Here is an 18,660-nt window from a genome sequence, read left to right on the forward strand (position 1 = left end):
GAGAGTGTTAAAGTTAGTGAGCAGACCTGATGTCTTCGCTTATCTGTGTTTTCTTTGTGAGCAAATGTAGTTGCTTTCGAATCCCTGAAACCTTTTGCATTTTCCCAAGCACCTGAAGTGAGGGAGCTGCCTGGTTTAAGGACTCTTTGCTTAGGCTCTGGTTTGTAGAGAGGAATGGACCTAGGCCATGGTCCATGAGCAGCTAGACATGCCCTGAGGCATGATTTCACCAGGCTTTCTTGGACAGAAAATGCTTTCAGTGTAGGTTTTGACAAAGGAGAATATACGAACTAGGATGTGTGCACACTCTCCAACAGCTCACAGGTGTCAAAGTGTGTGCACTTTATAGACTTTGACCCTCTTCTCATTTGGAAGAAATTCCTGTCACAATCTACAAATCAGGAATTCCAAGAAGATGGGAACTATCCACACTGTTTATATAGTTACAGTTTAATCACTAAGAAAAGTTTGGTTTGTATGAATTCAAATGGAAAAGTATTTTGAAAGCCCCTCCCCTTTCTTTCATTTGTCTTTTATGAATTTTCCTAAGATTGTGTTTGTGTGTGTGTGTGTGTGTGTGTGTGTGTGTTAGTCTATCTCAAGGAAGTTTTAAAGTGAGCTGTCTTTTCTCTGGGTTATTTCATTTAACACTTACTAATTAAAAATGAGGTGAAAGTACTAGAAAAATAAGCTATTCCTAAAAGTACCATGTACAAATGCAGGTAGGACCAATAATCCGTTAAAATAGAGCGATGTTTCCAGACTGAAACTTCTTCACTGCACATCATTCATAAAGACATCCTAGGGACAATGGAGAGACTAAGTATTTAAGTGTCAAGAACACATTTATTTGATGTTCGAACACTTTTCTACTTAATAATAAGCAACACCATTCAGTGAATTTGATTTTCTATGTAAGTTTGGTCTATTTATTAAGCATTATATTATTTGATGTGCTGGTTACAGCATTGTCACCCTTGGGAAGACACCAGCTATGTATGCAATTAAATCTCATTGCGGAGCTTTCTCTATCCCTCTGCATGTTCCTTTACTGCATCCCCTGGAGAATTATATTTGATTTTCACTCTAAAGAGGGGTTGAAATAATGACTGTTAAATAAGTTCCTAGTTGCTAACCAGAAAGGCAAGGGTGAGAAATATTTGTCAATTTGCTTTGTCTGACCAATGTCTCAATTTTTGTATTACATTTCTCACTGTTTTAGTTTTTTTCTTTATTATTGTAAGAGGTATATGGTATTGATTTCAGGGAAATTCAGGATTATTTCTTGGGGTTCTCAGATTCATTGATGGAATAATTTATGAATAGAATCAAATGGAATTTGGAGGACTATTATTGGAACTTAGAAGGAAAACCCTAGTGTAAACCAGATGTGAAACCTCAGCAGCTGCTCAGAGTAGAAGACTGGAGGAGGAGGGGAACATTCTCATCATTCAGACATTGACTGAAGTGGAGCACAGGGCCAACAAAGAGACACACGGTGGGCAGGGAAGTTTTGGGGGAAGGAATAAGGAAGTTCAAACTGTTGGGAGAAAAGATCAAACTGTTAAGAAAATCATTCTCAGAAGAGATATAGAAAGAGGAAAAGGGAAATTTATATAATCTTTTCTAAATAATTCAGAAGAGCGGTTGGATTTATCATCCTACAGTGCTTTGGTCCAAATTTATGCATTAGGAGTGGGTTTTCTAGGAAGAAAAAGTACAGTATTTCATTAAAGGACTAATTATTCTCCTTATCTCTTTGTTTTGGGTTAAGGGGAGCCCAGCTTCCTAGGAGTGGTCTACTGTCCAAAGTGATTGAACCAGTCCAACTCTAATGTTAAGTCTTCACCCAGGTCTGAGATTCTATTCTCGACCAGGAGATTTTTTTTTCCTACTCTAACAATGTTTAGTGCATAAGGAAAGGAACGAAAAAGCAAATTAATAACAAAAAGTGATAGAAAAACAAGTGTAGTCAGAAAGTCACATAATTTTAACTTTCAGAATGTTTTTTTTTTTGTTTTGTTTTGTTTTCTGCACACAAAACAAGCCATCGCTGTATCTCCTATCCAGGTCTCATCTCGTAGTTCAGTTCCTCTTTGACGGGAGTAGGTAAAACAGAGTTCAGTGTTTAAGAATTATTTTTTCTTTTCAAAAGAAAATACAGACCATTTGTATTGGAAGTCTTTATAACTCTATAAATCCAAATGCACCCATCAACTTTCTGTCCGTAACTTCTTAGGAGCAGTGAGGAAACGCTCCATGTGCACTCCATTCCTGCTAAAGAGCTTCAGCACGAGGAGCTCATTTGAATGTGACAGGGCTACTGGTCAGTTGCCTCCACCTGCCTCTGCCTTCTTACCATTGATAAAGGATGAGGAGGAGCCCCAATTCCTCAGGGGGTATAACAGCCAGAGCATTTGATTGGTAAAGAAGCACTTGAGGCAAGAACTGGTTCATAGCTATATTAGCTCTGGTGTATTTTTTTCTGAATAGTTTTTAACTTCTAGAATAGTTTTACCTGACTTTTCCCAGATCTGTTTCCCACCGTATCATTTTCCTCTCATTTTCTCCTAATTTTCAGTCAGTCTGTCTTGCACAGTCATGTCTTGTCTGACAGAGACCTGATCAGAGAGAAGTTCTGAGGGTTCTCCAAGGATCTCAGGAGTGAAGGATTTTGTTTCCTGGGATTGGGCTCTTATTTCTCCTTTCTTCTTTCACACGCCTTAACCACTTTCCAGTTCCAAGGCAGCCAAGGCCCTTTGTCCTCCTGCCCCTGCATGCATATGAAATTCACAAGGAAAAACACATATGTGTAAATAAAAAATAAAGAATTTAGGTTAGCAAGGGACAGTACTTTCCAAGCTCACAAATGTGTCAGTAGCTAGTAATACTTTTGTGCACAAGGATAAGCCATAAGGCTTCTGTTAGCTTTCACACAATGGCCCTATTACAAGGCTAAGATTTTTTTTTATACAGAAGAAGAAATGGAGTCAAATGAACATAAAAACAGTTTCTTAATAAAACTCAAGTTCAGAGCACGTCCAGGGATCTACGGGTGCCTTTCCTAGTTACTATGTCCTAGTAACACACACCTAAATTCCCAGTTGTCTAACCTCTATTTTTTCCTATTTTTGGTGTTAAATGACACACATCTAAGCATTTCTTAGATAGAAAAAGCCCCATAATATTTGGGCAGCACTTAATGCCTCAACTCTAGCTTATCAAATCCTTCACCGTAGTGAATATATAAATGCTTTTTGTCTGCATTTGCTGCATCCCCACAGATCTTCATCAACAATGAATGGCATGACTCAGTGAGTGGCAAGAAATTTCCTGTCTTTAACCCTGCAACTGAGGAGATCATCTGTCATGTGGAAGAAGGGGACAAGGTGAGTTTTCCAACATCCTCAGGACCAGTTCACACCAGAAGTCTTTGTTTCTCACAGTTCTGAGCTGCACTGCAAGTTCAGTGAAAGACATGGAAACGTGGCTACTCAGGCAGTTGGGTAAATGTTCTGTTGTCCTTGGCATAAGAAATTGCCTTGTATACATCTGGTAGAGAATAAATATCTATAATACACAAGAACTTAAAAAAATAAAATATCAAGAGACCAAGAAACAACAAATTAAAAAAAAAACCCACAGGCTATAGATCTGATGTTAGCATTTCTAATGTTACCTGGGAATCTAGAACAGGAGGTGGGGTTCAAAATGTTGATGTTCTGAGGCTCCTGTGGCATAAAGAAGTATTAATTTTTAAATGCTTGTCTCTTTTCTTAAGGGTTAACATTAGCATTTAGTATGGGGCATGGAGTTTTAATAATATTTAGTAATGATAACATACTTTAGGTGCCTGTCTGTAGTTTTTTTAAAAAAAAAATTAATACCTCTTTGGCTCCTGGCTCTTTGGTTCTTTGAGGGGCCCACCACCCAGTTCCCAAATAAAATACAGAGATTTCTTCTTTATGGTCTTAACTCAATTTGTTTCTAGCCAGTTTTCCTCAACTTAAATTATTCCAGCTCTGTTTTTGCCTCTGAGCTTTTATCTTTATCCTATGGGCCTTTCTTAACTTCTTATTCCTTGGCTTGCTGTGTAGCTGGGTGGCTGGCCCCCCGCATCCTCCTCTGCTCCTTTTCTCATTCCTTGACCTTTCCCCTGAGATTTCTCAACCTCTTTATTGTCTCTGCCTGCAAGCCCTGCCTATCCTTTCACTTGCCCTGCTATGGACCATTCAGCTCTTTATTAGACCAATCAGGTGTTTTAGACAGGCAAAGTAACAGCTTCACAGAGTTAAACAAATGCAACGTAGAAGAATGCAGTAAATCTTTGTATAATTAAACAAATGTTCTCCAGCACAAACAATTGTAACACTACATCTAACTCAGCGAATAATGCCTTCTCCTTGAGAATAAAATGACATTAAAAAAGAAGACTATGAGTCTGTAGATATAAGGTAACAAAAAGTCATATTATCAATGCTTTAACATTGAGGTCTTGAACATTTAGCTTCTATGGGACATTTTGCTCTGATACTGATGTTAGTTCCATCAGGAAAACAACTCTCTACCTGGGTTCAGTAGAAACTTTGTCAGGCAGGCTGAGAACTTTGGTAGGGGAGTGAGTGAGGTTTACCTTCTTCCGAAGGCACAGATGGGAAAACTGGTGACCATCCCAGCAGCCTTGCCAGTGAGCACTGATCTGTTCTGTGCTTAGTGACAACTGCCTCTCTCATAGAAAGATCAGGTGTCAGGTGAATAGAGAAGCTGCAAAGCTCAACTGTAAGATCAAAGGTCAGACTGGGTCTAGAACAGAAAAGAGCAGTTCAGACAGGTGAGCATGTATATGGGCCGGCTGCCCAGTAGACTGGACAATAGCAAGGGCCCAGCTGAGCCAAGGAGCCCTTGGTACCTGACACCCACAATGGGTATCAGACCATAGTTTGTTCAGAGGCCATGCATTGCCGTCTTAGCCATCCATCAATTTTTAAGATCCAGGCAAGGGTGTTGTACTGAATGTTCTGTGACTTCCAGGCAGATGTGGACAAAGCCGTGAAGGCTGCACGACAGGCTTTTCAGATTGGCTCCACATGGCGCACCATGGATGCTTCAGAGAGGGGGCAGCTGCTGAACAAGCTGGCTGACTTAATGGAAAGAGACCGTCTACTGCTGACTGTGAGTATTAACTTACACCAAAGGGAGACAGTGGGGAAGCTCCTGGGAACATTCATACTTCCAACTGGATGGTCAGTTTGATTGAGAGCCAGACTGACAAACTTGCTCCTGCTTTTTTTCTAGAACTTCTCAGAGCCCAGAACCCAGCTTTGCTATACTCATAAAATCTTTTTATGCACTCAGGACCTATATTTTTTTTACTTTCAATAGTTAGGTAAGTCAGTACAAAATAAGGGTGGACGGTATAGTTCCTAATCTTTTCAGCTTTGAATTTTAGTAAAGTCAAATGAAAACAAACTGTTACACAGCTTACAATTCAGAGTAAATATTATTAGCGTTAGAATCTTAGGAAACAAGATTCAAGCCTTAATTTTATTAAAATATTAGCAATTCATCAATTATTAAAAATCACTTATTATTTTAGGATTCTGCATTGTTCAAAACATGCCAAAATATATTTCAAAGCTCTGTAGTAGAGGAAATATTCTATTGAAAGTAATTGGCATTTCCCAAAGCTTATTTCTTTTCATTTGTCTTAATTGCAGAGTGAAAAGTCGTAACTTCCTCTGTCAGCTTGAGAACAATAGGGATAGAAGAATAAATATGAAGTAACATTTGCGTTAATTTAAGATAGTGGACAATATCAAACTTGTGCATCTTGCCAGGTGACACCCAATGGATTGTATGATATCAAAACATCCTTTAAAGTCTGCATAATAGGGCGAGGAGAAGATACTGCGAAGATAAGAAAATGTGGAACTTCATAATCTTTTATTTTTCCTTTTATTAAAATAGATTCTTTCCTCATACAATATATTCTGATTTTATTTCCCCTCCCTCTTTTGCTCCCAGTTCCTTGCCCCTCAACATGTGGATCCACTGCTTGCAGTTTCTTATTAGAAAAGGACAGGCTTCTAAGAGATAACAACCAAACATGAAAAAAAATATAATTCAGTAACGTAAAAACCAACATACTGAAGTTGAACACAGCAGACAAACAGAAGGAAAGGAGCAAGAGCAGGCAAGAAGAATCAGAGACTCACTTGCTCTCACAGTCAGGAGATCCCATAAAATGAGAAGCTAAAAGCTTTACTACATCTTCAGAGGACTTTGTGCAGATCCATACAGGCCCCATGCTTGCTGCTTCAGTCTCTGTGACATCATGTGTACCTCGTTTAGAGGTGTTAGCTGTTTTAGAGGGCCTCATCCTCCTGGTGTCTTCCATCTTCTCTGGCTCGTATTCCTTCTCTGCCTTCTCTTCCATGGTGGTCACTGAGCCCTGAGAAGAGGGATTAATGAAATACTTATGACAATATTTCCCAGACAAGCGGTTAATAGTTAAATTCTTTGCTATGGAGGTGTTGTGATTGTGTGAACACATAGGTATGGATATCACAATTGTATGAGCAGACCTTTTTATACATGAGAGGAATAGGATGGTGATAGTGACATTGTACATAGATGCAGACCTTGAATTGTTGTTACAATCAGATGACAAGTGCATACTTGTTGGAACTCTGATGATAGGATGTGGAGACTAAGAATCATTTTTACAGCTCAGTATTTATGTAACCGGCTTTTAGACATGCTTAGCCAGAGGTACTTAGAATCGACCAGAAAGATTAGTGAGATCAGGCAATCAGAATATCACTACCTTGCTCATCAAGATCTTGTTATGTGACCACAAGCAAGTCATTTAATTCTTTCTTAAGTTGTTTTCAAAGGAATATTTGATTTAAAAATCCTTATATTTCTAAAATTCTAGTACATAATTACTGAAATCATTGACTATATATCCTTGATGTAATTTCTATTGTTAGATGTTTAGACTTTGATATTACTAGCTATTTTTCAGACAATGGAATCAATGAATGCTGGGAAAGTATTTCCTCATGCATACACGATGGATTTAGAAGTCAGCATAAAAATATTAAAGTACTGCGCAGGCTGGGCTGACAAGATCCATGGCCAAACAATACCAAGTGGTAAGTACAGTTGGGAAACTACCTGCATGATGACAGAAGTGGAGGCCATTCATGCAGAACTGAATACCTCCAAATTCTCCCTGACAAATGTGCCCATCAACTAGGTAAATAATTACTTTACATTTCACGTTGACCCAAGAGGTTTCTGGTGGCTAGATGTTCTGTTAAGAGTAAACATTGTGGATAGGATAGACAGAATTCAAGTAAGAACATTGTCATAGACTCACCTACTAATTTGAGTGAGACGCCTTAGGGTCCCAAGTTTTCAAAATGGTCACAGAAATTATTTATTGAGTGCCATTCCCATAATGACATTTGTATTTTTTTCTGTAATATTATTACCTAAGACTTTGCATGTCTGAAATGAGTAAGCTGTGCTGATTTGTGCCCAGTATACATAGTCCAAAATACTTCAACAACCCTATATATACTAATGTGTTCCAAAAGCATCAAAACAAGATGAGACTATAATTACTAGCAGGATTAAGAATCTTTGTATGGAAGTGTGGTCTATTGCTTAGTGGGGCATGCAAGCAGCAGAACAGACACAAGGAAAATATTTCATGTGAGAAAAGAATCAGTTTGGGAAGGGTAGGATGCAGTTTCACATCTCTATCTACAAAGACTCCAGGAACCCAAATAATCCACTTCACATTTTTCCTCTGATGTGCACTTCCACTCAACCTGGAAGATACAGTATAAGATATATTAGCTTCTTATATCCTTATAAGATATAAGAATAGAATGAGACAACATGGGTACTATGAAACAGGCTATTTTGTAGCTCTTATTCCTCTCTTGGGAAACATAGAGGAAGCTGTTCAGAATACCTGTAGATCTGGACAGGGAAAGTGGTTGTGTGCTAGCATTAGGTTCCCGTGGAAGCTAGAACAAAACGTACAACAGCAAAACTCCAAATGAGACCGCATCATAGTGAGTATTTGCTGTGATAAAACACTATCAACAAAAGCAACTTGTGAACAAATGATCTCTTTCACTTGTATTTCCACACTATATTCAGGGCAGAAATCTAGAGGCAGTAACTGAAGCAGAGGCCATGAACAAATACAATGTACTATAGGGTTACTTTGTATGGCTTGCCCAGCCTGATTTCTTTTGCAATCCAGGATCATCTGCCAAGGTTTGGCACTACTCACAGTGGGCTCAGCCATCACGGGTCCAACAATAATTGAGTATATGTTGCATTCACTTGCCTACAGAACAATCTCATGGGAGCATTTTTGCACCTAAGTTTTCCTCTTCCAAGATATATTTAGGTTTGTGTTGATAGGGAGGCAGAAGAGTAGGTGAAATTAAGATAGAAAAGAACCACATGTCATTTCAAATATTTCATTCATCGAGTAAGAGATTGCATTTATGTTGGGTAGGAAAAAGGAAACCCCAAAACTATAACAATTCCAAGAGAAAGACATTTTGCTCCTTGGGAAAGATTTACTATTTTAAATCATGTACCTGTTTAAAAGTTGGAGCTCCTAGGACATTTGAGTACTGGGAACTTTTGTGTGTGGTTCTACATTTATCTAGAGGGGACCTCACCTCCCAGTTCCTTTCTGCACCACACCACTCTGTGTATGAGAGTGATGTAGAAGGCAGCCATTTTGGAACACAAGGAATGGAGTTAACAGCCTATGGATCTTCCCCGATCCTGTCACTTATTTTCCTGTACCTGGGTCTTTAGAATGAAATTGCTGTTTGAGAGCTTCATTGCTTATGTGATTAACCTTGTAGATAGGATGTTTTGTTTCCCTTTTGCTACTCACTGTGAACCTCCTCTCCCGCCAACAGCACATCACTCTGCCCCGAGTGGATCCTGCATTTGCCTTTATTGGATGGTGTGTTTGCTCTGTTTTTCAGATGGAGATATTTTCACTTATACCAGACGTGAGCCTATTGGGGTGTGTGGCCAAATCATCCCTGTAAGTCTTACTTCATGAATCTGATAGGGGAAGAAAACTGTAATTCCATTTCATCTGAAGCCCATTCCCACACAAGTGAAGCTTATGTGATGATTATGTGTAAAGTAAATTCAATAAGCCTGACTACTTGAAGCACTCATTCCTACAACTTAACTTCTCCGATATGAGCTGTCTTGTCCAGAAATCCCTCAATATAATGCTTTAACCTTTGAGGATGATTCAATATTGACAAATAAGCCTTAAGAATTTACTGCATTTTTTGTCTGGAAATTGTGCTTTGCTCTGGTTTCATGAGCTGTGCTTTGTAACTATAAGACAAAGCTTTATCACAGCTCATCCATGTTTGAACATTTCTATGGAACTCAGCTCCCAGCACTTCTGTCTCCTCCTTGAGACTTTCCACTGTGGGTAGTAACTGAAGCAAGATTTTTTAAATCCTGGAAAATGTTTTTTTTTTTAATTTTAGTTGAAGGAATAATCTCTATAACAATTGGGAAACTATGTGGCCTATATTTAACTTTAGGTAGCACGTTTGGGTAGTCAATATTCTTCTTCCAAAAAATCATGTTCTGGATTTTCTTGAAAGTTAACACAGGACACTGACCACATACAGCTGACATAGTTTAAATGGCTAAATTAAAATACTGTGAAGTATCCCAAAGGCTTTGGAATGACAGTCACTCTCTTTTAGTAAGACTGAACACACCAATGTATTCATGAAACTGTTCAGTACTTCAAAGGCTTAAAAAACACTCAAACATGTCTACATCACTCTACCAGCTAGGACTATTGAAAAAGTTTAAACTTAAATCTTCCCCCTTTTTTCCTGTTTTCTTTCCTGGGGATCGAACTCTGGGCTTCACACATGATACAGAGATGTGTGCTATGCCATAATCCTGAATTTCTTGATTAATCCTTAAGACATCCGTCTAAAGTAGAGTGGACTGTTTTCAGAACTCCTGGGTGGCGAATGCCTTAAATAGAGAAGAAGCTGTCACATATTTTATTTCTTCTGCTGGCCAGCAGGTTTGCTGGGATGATCTGAACTCAAACATTCACCATCGAGTTGGGAATTTGACACCTCTTTGCCTTTAACAATTTTTCACCCTGGACTGAACCTAGCTCACTGGTGTGGAGAACACATTCAATATTCTTACATCCTTGGGATCACTCCCTAGCACACATACACACAAAATCTCCTGGATGTGGATTTTTGGGGAATTATTATATTGGATAAAATAGCATAAGTGCCTCTCAGGAAGAAAGAGGGAGAGGATTTCACACTTTTAAAACAAAAGTAAATTAATACATGCTTAACTATATGTGAAGCCATGAAGTAGCATTTTCTTGTAAAATCACAGTTCAGAATAATAAGACTTGATTGCATTTGGTAGCTCTTTCCTGTTCCCTTCTGCTACATAGTTTGTTTTGAGCTTTTTTATCATTTTGTAGTTTTTTTCAAACTTAGGTAAAATAAACTATAATTATACACAACTTCCACAATATTAGTTAACTGATATCAGCGTGGCAAGTATTAATAACAAACGTAGTTCCAAGTGATACAAAGAGTTCATTTTCCATTTTGCTTTCTAGTGGAATGGTCCCTTGCTCGTTTTCACTGGAAAGTTAGCCCCTGCCCTTGCCTGTGGGAACACAGTGATTGTCAAACCAGCAGAGCAAACCCCTCTCACTGCTCTTCATATGGCATCTTTAGTAAAAGAGGTAAGTCTCCAGAGTCTAAACGTGAGGGCGAATTCAGGGTTCCTCGTTAACCTACAACCTCAGTCTCAAAACTATGAGCTTCACTGATCACACGCTGATCCTGTCCAGGTGCGCAGATGAAAGCAGCAGAACCACAGGCTCCAACTTTTGTCAATCAGCAAAAATGTGTGTCTATCTAAATAATGACAGAGGCTCATAGCCAGTCACCTTGTAACTGGTCACTTACATTGTTCAAATCTCATAAATGTAAGTTAATTAGGAAATGTAGCATTTTTTTCAAATGGTGAAATACTGAGTTCATCTTGCTTATAACTTGCCTGGTTGCTTCTGTAAACTTCTTTGAAGTTATTTTAGTTTTAATATCTTTAAATGTTGGAGGCTTCTCTGCCAATATGCCTGTTGTTTCAATATGTTTCTAGTTTTGATGGTGTTGACTATAAAATCTGTCTTTCTGTGTAGGTAATTTAACATACACTCTGATATTCTATCTATTTAAGTTTCTTTTATAAAATTTGATGCAGTCAATCATTGGAGTGATCAGTTGTTGCAATTTTGTTGTCAACGTGACAAACCTAGGAAGAGGGTACCTCATCTGTGAAACTGTCTTCCTCAGATTGGCCTGTGGCCACGTCTGTGGGGTTTATCCTTGATCACTGATTGATGTAGTAAGGCCCAGCCCACTGTGGACAGTGCTATCTCTAGGCAGGTTGGCCTAACTGCATAAGAGGTAGCTGAGCCAGCCAGAGAAAATAAGGTAGTGCATATAGTTTCTCCGTGGTCTGTGCTTTAGTTCTTGGCTCCAGGTTCTTGTATTTCCTCAATAATAGACATAACCTATAAACCAGATAAATTCCTTCCTTCCCAAGATTGTTTTGGTCAATATTTTGTCATAGCAAATGTGAAGCAATTAATAAGCCAATGTGGACAGATTTGTCCATAGAACATAGTGTCCTAAGGGATTACCACCTTTAGAAATAATTTCATATAGATAAGAAATTAAAGACAGTAACGAATAAAGGACAGATACACTTAGGTGCATTTTTCTCGAGAGAATAATCCCCACGGTGAGCATAAAGAAATAGCTCCAATTTCCCCACTCAGGTCTTTTATGAATTAAGTTCTTGGTTTATTAACTGCTTGCTTCTTATCTTGCAGGCAGGATTTCCTCCTGGTGTGGTGAATGTTGTCCCTGGTTATGGACCAACTGCAGGGGCAGCCATCTCCTCACACATGGACATCGACAAAGTGTCCTTCACGGGATCAACAGAGGTAGAGCCATTTTCAGAGTATCTCCTCTTTCACAAGCAGAAGCTCATTCTCTGGAGCTGTCTTGCAGCCAACACTTTCTTAGAAAAGTTGCTGTGATGATTTGCTCTTTATTCTAGACTCCAGATATGTTTATCAAGGACAAGTGGATGAATTTGGAATAGTAAGAAAATGCTGTTATGATTCTGAAAGATTACAGTAAATGATTTGTAGTGTAATCACTACTGTCTCTTAGGAGAAACATTGTGTTTGAAGCAGTCAGATGATTAGCTAACTGTATGGTAGGAAATAAAAGTTAGGCCACAGTGATTTGTTTGAGTTAATTTCATTACTGCCTCTAGATTAAGAAAAGTAAATGGTAGATTCTCAACTCTAGCTCCTGTGTGGAACTCTGTCTACCCAGCACACCCTGAGAGGGTGATGCATTCCAATTTCTTCTATGTTCCTGCCTGGAGAGTCTTGGTTTTCTGTGTGCCTTGCTATGCCCTGAGTAGATAAAAGTTGAAGAATGGGAACTAGCCACAACCATAACAAGACTAAGTAAGGGGAGAGGGGGCAATGGAGGAAGAGATGTAAAATAGAATTCTGGGGGTCAAGGGAGTTTCTATTACAAACAAAAGAATATATAGATATTAAGCTGTTTCTAGCAAAGCCATGCTGGTGTCACCCTGCCAAGTTAGAATGCTATTAACTATTGATAGAAAAGATACTGCATGATGCATTGGCATAGGTGGGAAAGGTGAGCTTGAATAGACCTTGCCAGAGTCCAGCCTCAGCTTGAGTTCAGGTCCTGAGGCAGAAAAGGGGTGTCAGTGCAAAGAAAACTTCTGACCACAAAGTGGATTCCACTCAAGTGACCCCAAATAGTCATGCCAATTTTTATTTATGCTTAAACAAAGTTTTTTCTTACCAGGGGTACATAAAGAGGTTAATTATTGGTTTCTAGTTTGGCTTTAGGAAATACATCACAATTTAAGGAATACATTGTGATCATTATGAAACTCCCCTATGTTCCCTTTTATGCTTCCTCAAATATACATTCCTATTCCCTATACAGCCTTCTTCTAGACATAGAGTTCAGCATTTTTGCAGGCTTACCTAAATATCGAGTCACACACATCCCACTCTAGCAGTTCTTATGCCTGATGGCAGCTAACTGTGGTTACAAAGTTCAAAAGTATAGACGTGGGTACAATGCTTTAAGGACAACCATATTCAAACTCAGACAATTCTCCTTTTATCTTTTTTTTTTTAAAAAAAATATTTATTTATTATTGAAAATTTCCACCTCCTTCCCTCCTTCCACTTCCCTCCCTTCCTCCCTCCCTCTCCATTCCAAGGAGCAGTCAGGGTTCCCTACCCTATAGGAAGTCCAAGGTCCTCCCTGTTTCCTCCAGGAAGGTGAGCATCCAAACAGACTAGGCTCCCACAAAGCCGGTCCATGCAGTAGAATCAAAACTCAGTGCCATTGTCCTTGGCTTCTCCGTCAGCCTCCACCATCAGCCACATTCACAGAGTCCGGTTTGATCACATGCTCCATCAGTTCCAGTCCAACTGGACTTGGTGATCTCCCATTTGATCAGTCCCACTGTCTCAGTGGGTGGACACACCCGTCACGGTCCTGACTTCCTTGTTCATGTTCTCCCTCCTTCTGCTCTTCATATGGACCTTGGGAGCTTAGTCCAGTGCTCCAATGTGGCAGACAATTCATTCAGGCATGCAAGATATGCTTTTATACAGTTCCCTTTTCTACAAGTGGTTTCCATGTCTCAATCTCTGTATAAAAGGCAGGCTTCCATAAAGCACTCTTTGCCCATCTCATTATACCATGCTTCTTCCACCAATATAAGCTCCGGTGTATGGTAAAGATGAATCTGCCCATCACATAGTTTGAATTATAGCTTTTACTCTCAGAGCATTTCAGATCCTACCAATGATTCTATACTTGGTGTCCAGGAACATACTCTCAACAGTGGCACTGTGTGTTCCTGAGGTTTTTCACCTATTCTATGTCTGCATGCCCTGTTCTCCTTTACAAGACTTTGAGCCATTGCTAATGTTCCAAGTGTTGTTTCCTCAAATGTATCTGCCTGTCTCTATTCGGTCAGAAAAGTTCTCAGGATCAGGAGTTGTAGTTAGTAATCAGAAAAGAGGTTTGAGAAGCATTTGCCCCTTAGGGGAGTTTTAGGGGAAAATATCCCAGAAATTTCTGGGGGGAAATTACAGCTATTGCATGTGTGACTGGAAAACTAAAACTAAAAACCATCTAGAGAACCATCAATATAACAAGAGAGAAAAGAGCATGCAAGCCTCATGAATTTTGCAAATTCCAGGCTGTCCCATGGACTCCTGGTCCTTGCCAAGTAAGTGAGAGTTCATTTCCATAGGTGTTTTGCCCTGAGGCAACCTCCTGGACAAATAGCTATATGCTGCTCCGAGACTAGGCTGCATGGCTCCCAACAAGACCATACTGCCAATACAAGGAACTGGTAGAATGAAGAAGGCGATTGGAAACTTACAAAGTTCTATTCAAGGATCAAGAGAAGGAAACTTACGTGATCATGTAACTTGTTCCAGGTTTTGAGAGAGCTCATTCTATGTAGTGATTGAGAATAAGTCAATTTCCTTATAATTGCAGTTAGCTACATAGCTAAACTGCACAGAGAATTGAAATAAGACTTTGAATTTTGATTTTCTTCATCTTTCAAATGTGTGTATATTTGTTTGTTATTGACAGTAAAATAGTGTATCATGTAAATCTCTGATTGAGATAGGTTAAATCAACCACACAGTCATGATTTCCTTTGGAAAAAATATGTGAGAGTACCCAAGACATACTGACAGTTTTAGCTATGGTGATGCCAGTAGGTAGTAGGATTATAGCAAAGTTAGAAGAGGCAAGCAGAAGGAAGCCTAGAATTCCACATCCTCTGTACTAGGGATGCTATGAGCACATCTGAGCGCAGATCCTAAGGTCACTTCTCCAGTTTGCCTCTGTCAGAGCCTGATGTTCCTTCAACCTGGGAGCAGCTTTATTGTGCGATTCTCTTCACTAATCCTCAACTTGGTGCCATTTTGCTACTTCCGTAATGCTTTCACTATGTGTATTTACCTTCTAAAAGGGAAACAGTGAAATTAGGGGACTAAGAAATTTCTGGCTTTCAATAAGAGGGGTGTGTCTCAGAAAAACAGAAGAATCCTTTCCCTTTTGAGATTCTTTATTTGAGAAGCACAGATACTGTAGTTTCTACTTTATTCAGTTCCACACGGTAAAAGTGAGAGCTGGTAGAAGATATTTAGCACCTTGCTGAGCACTCAGGAAAATGTTTGTGAAGCATCCTCAGCTTCTGCTTCCTCCTCCCACTCACTTTGTCACAATAATTTAGGACATGTGTCAATGCACCCTCTCATCTCCTGATTAGTCCTTTACATTTTCCCAGGCTTTGGCATGAATATGCCATAATCTCCTCTACCCTGACTCCCATTGATTCTGTACTGCCAGGATGCTAGGATCTTTAGGTCTGAGGGAATCATGAACAAAAAGCCTTCTCATCTGTGTTCTTTTAATCGATGATGTAGTCATGGCATGAATGCTCTTGCCTCATTGCTAGTCTCTCACATTTGCCTGTTTGTCTTGAAAACTCTTATTCTGTGTTAGCCACAAAAAGATGTACAACTGCTTAAGAATTAATACTGAATAATGACATGTTAGCAACATGTTTTTAGACACAAGAGTGAACAAAAATAGCATTAGTCCTACTCAAACCCATTGTGCTTGTTGCTTTAAAGATACTGGCAATTGTATAAGAGGCAGAGACAGTGTCTTTCATGGTGATAACAACAATACCCATTCTATTGAAACTTTTATTACATTCATTTAAAATATATCTTCAGCCACAAAGTAACACACCGTCATTCTGTAGAGGTGGCAGACACTGGCTACATTTGCCCTACATGGCAATGCAACTATATGATGAACACATTTTTCCACCACAGCCTTAAGAGTTCTGTTTTGTCTTTATTGAAGATCTCTTTAGGAGATTGGTAACACTTTACTACTTGTTCTGTGAACAAAAGTGAAATTGTAGGCTAAAAACAATTTTCCTTTTTTTGTGAAAATTCAAATCCACTTCTTATTAGCTGTCTGGATATACACACCTAGAATTAAACAATACCTTATTTTTCTGGTGAAATAGAAAGCCAGTCAATAAAAAAAAACAAAATGCAATGGTTGCCTCAAAGAGAGAAAATAGACCATCTTAGCTTTTTGTGCTCTAAATATATATAATGAAGAATCAATAATAATCAAAACAGGATGCAAAAGTCAAAACAAAAATAATCATAGATAATACACTTTACAGGACAAAATCCACAGGCAAAATAAAATAAAACAAAAGCAATATATTTTTCTTCAAAGAAGCAACTAGAATTAAAGAAAAAATGAGAATGGTGGGGTTCCAGCTAAGTGTGGTAGGAACAAAGAGCTTAGAGCCAGTTTCCTTTTTGTGAAAAGCAACATGTTTTTGATAAGGGAAAGAGTGGAGAGTGGTTAGGGAGATAGAGAAAGGGAGAGAGAGAGAGAGAGAGAGAGAGAGAGAGAGAGAAGAAGAAGAAGAAGAAGAAGAAGAAGAAGAAGAAGAAGAAGGGGAGGGGGAGGGGGAGGAAGAGGGGGAGGAGGAGGGGGAGGAAGAGGGGGAGGAGGAGGGGGGGGAGGAGGAAGCAAGGGTAATAATGAGTGAAAATACTGTGATAAATAAGTGGAAAATTAGGTAGTTACTGGGTATTTATGAGATTTACACAGATAGATATGACATCATTTGAGGCTGACGACTCAGAAACATCTTTATGAGCATTGTGAGACGAGGAGAAAAGAATCATTTTTTTCTCCTCATTAGAACAAGACTCAAAGAGGATCTATGCCAAGGGCTGATCCCAAGTAAAGGACCAACCTGGAGGCAGTTCCGGCTGGGAGGGTATTAAAAAAAAAAAAGAAGAGCCGGGCGGTGGTGGCGCATGCCTTTAATCCCAGCACTCGGGAGGCAGAGGCAGGCGGATCTCTGTGAGTTCGAGGCCAGCCTGGTCTACAAGAGCTAGTTCCAGGACAGGAACCAAAAGCTACGGAGAAACCCTGTCTCGAAAAATCAAAAAGAAAAAAAAAAAAAAGAAGGAAGAGGGTTGAGATCTAGATGATGGACAGAATACAGAATACTATTTCGAATGGACAGAATTCTCTGAATGTCACTAAAATGATGAGAAGTTAATACATGAGGTGCTTGGGGGGGGTATTTCTGATCAAATCTAGAGAGGATGTTCTGACAAAAATGAAAATAATCTTTTATCTGTTCACACATGAAGTCAGCTCTCACATCTGCCCATGAATATTTTCATCACATCCAAATAAAATTAAATGGTTGTGTAAATGTCCTACACACGAAAAGTATTAAAACATCCTATCCACACAAAAACAAACTAAGCCTCCTCCTCTGCGATGCTTGATTTCAGGTTGGCAAATTAATCAAAGAAGCTGCAGGGAAAAGCAATCTGAAGAGGGTCACCCTAGAGCTGGGGGGAAAGAGTCCTTGCATTGTGTTTGCAGATGCTGACTGTGAGTACAAGTCCCTTGCTAGTGTCTTACCTTCTTCCTCCTGATGTCTGATAATATCAAGTCACCTGGAGTAAAAATAAATTCAAAATAAAAAGGAATTGACAAGAGTCTGTGATGATACTGCAAAGCTTTTGACTGTTCCTATAGCACACAGCTGATAAACACAGAGATTTTGTCCTGGGTTGGGATAAATTGCTAATTCCCAGTGGCAATCTGAGGTAGTATAAATGGGCTGCATCTAGAATATATGATGTGTTTTTGATAATTCCATACCTGTAATTGTATCAAGGTCACAAGATACTTGAGACATTTGGAACCAAAATTATCCTCTTCTGGTTGCCAACAAGTTCCTATTTTTCCTCTGCTTTCACTCTGGACCATCATCTCAAGAGGGCCAGGAAGAAATTGAACCTGTGAAGTCATTTCTTTCTCTCTTTCCATTTAATATTAAATTAAAGATATTCTAATGTAAAACTCTAGACATATTGGACCATCTATACTACATTTTAGTTTGCTTGTGTGATTACGGCTTTAGCTAAATTTTAGAAGCATTTTTTCCTAGAGTAAGGGTGGGAGGGTTAATTGTTCTGATGTAGTGAGTATTAGTTGTTTGAACATCATTTTCAGAAAGACAACTTTTTTTTTATTGAAAAAAGTGTTCAGTAATGTTTGAAATTACTAAAGACAATAGATAATTCAGTTTTCTTCTATTAGTTAATTAAAAACTGGCACCTAAAAGAAAGATGATTGACTAAAGAATTATAAAATGGAAATAGTTATAAAATTATTTGCAATGATATTTTATCTTCTAATTAAATATACGCTCTTCAGAAGTCATAACAGGCACCATCTTGTAGGAGTTCCCTTGTTATTATTTCCATCATAAATAAAGGATCAAGAGGGCTATTGTTTCGTGGCTTCCATGCAGTGTAATGTGTTAAATCTATATCTCATTAGATGATTTCTCATTTTT

The 18,660-nt window shown here is 38.9% G+C and overlaps 1 protein-coding gene across 2 annotated transcripts in view; it reads left to right on the plus strand.

Annotated features, from left to right (window-relative positions):
* The first annotated feature begins 3,220 nt into the window (after positions 1–3,220).
* Positions 3,221–18,660, plus strand: part of LOC121454075 (aldehyde dehydrogenase, cytosolic 1-like) — a 28,324-nt gene continuing 12,884 nt past the window's right edge. The window contains exons 1-7 of one of the 2 annotated variants that reach the window (XM_041661281.1): positions 3,221–3,389; positions 5,032–5,172; positions 7,028–7,157; positions 9,033–9,094; positions 10,688–10,816; positions 11,972–12,085; positions 17,585–17,687. In XM_041661281.1, coding sequence (XP_041517215.1) covers positions 5,098–5,172; positions 7,028–7,157; positions 9,033–9,094; positions 10,688–10,816; positions 11,972–12,085; positions 17,585–17,687 — 613 coding nt within the window. In that variant the 5' untranslated portion in view covers positions 3,221–3,389; positions 5,032–5,097. Of the gene's footprint in view, positions 3,390–5,031; positions 5,173–7,016; positions 7,158–9,032; positions 9,095–10,687; positions 10,817–11,971; positions 12,086–17,584; positions 17,688–18,660 lie in introns of those variants that run through there. The other variant, XM_041661282.1, reaches the window with a different exon arrangement.

Source organism: Microtus oregoni, unplaced genomic scaffold (genome assembly GCF_018167655.1).
Source record: "Microtus oregoni isolate MIOR12 unplaced genomic scaffold, Mior012 000012F_ref0000307, whole genome shotgun sequence".
Lineage (NCBI taxonomy): Eukaryota > Metazoa > Chordata > Mammalia > Rodentia > Cricetidae > Microtus > Microtus oregoni.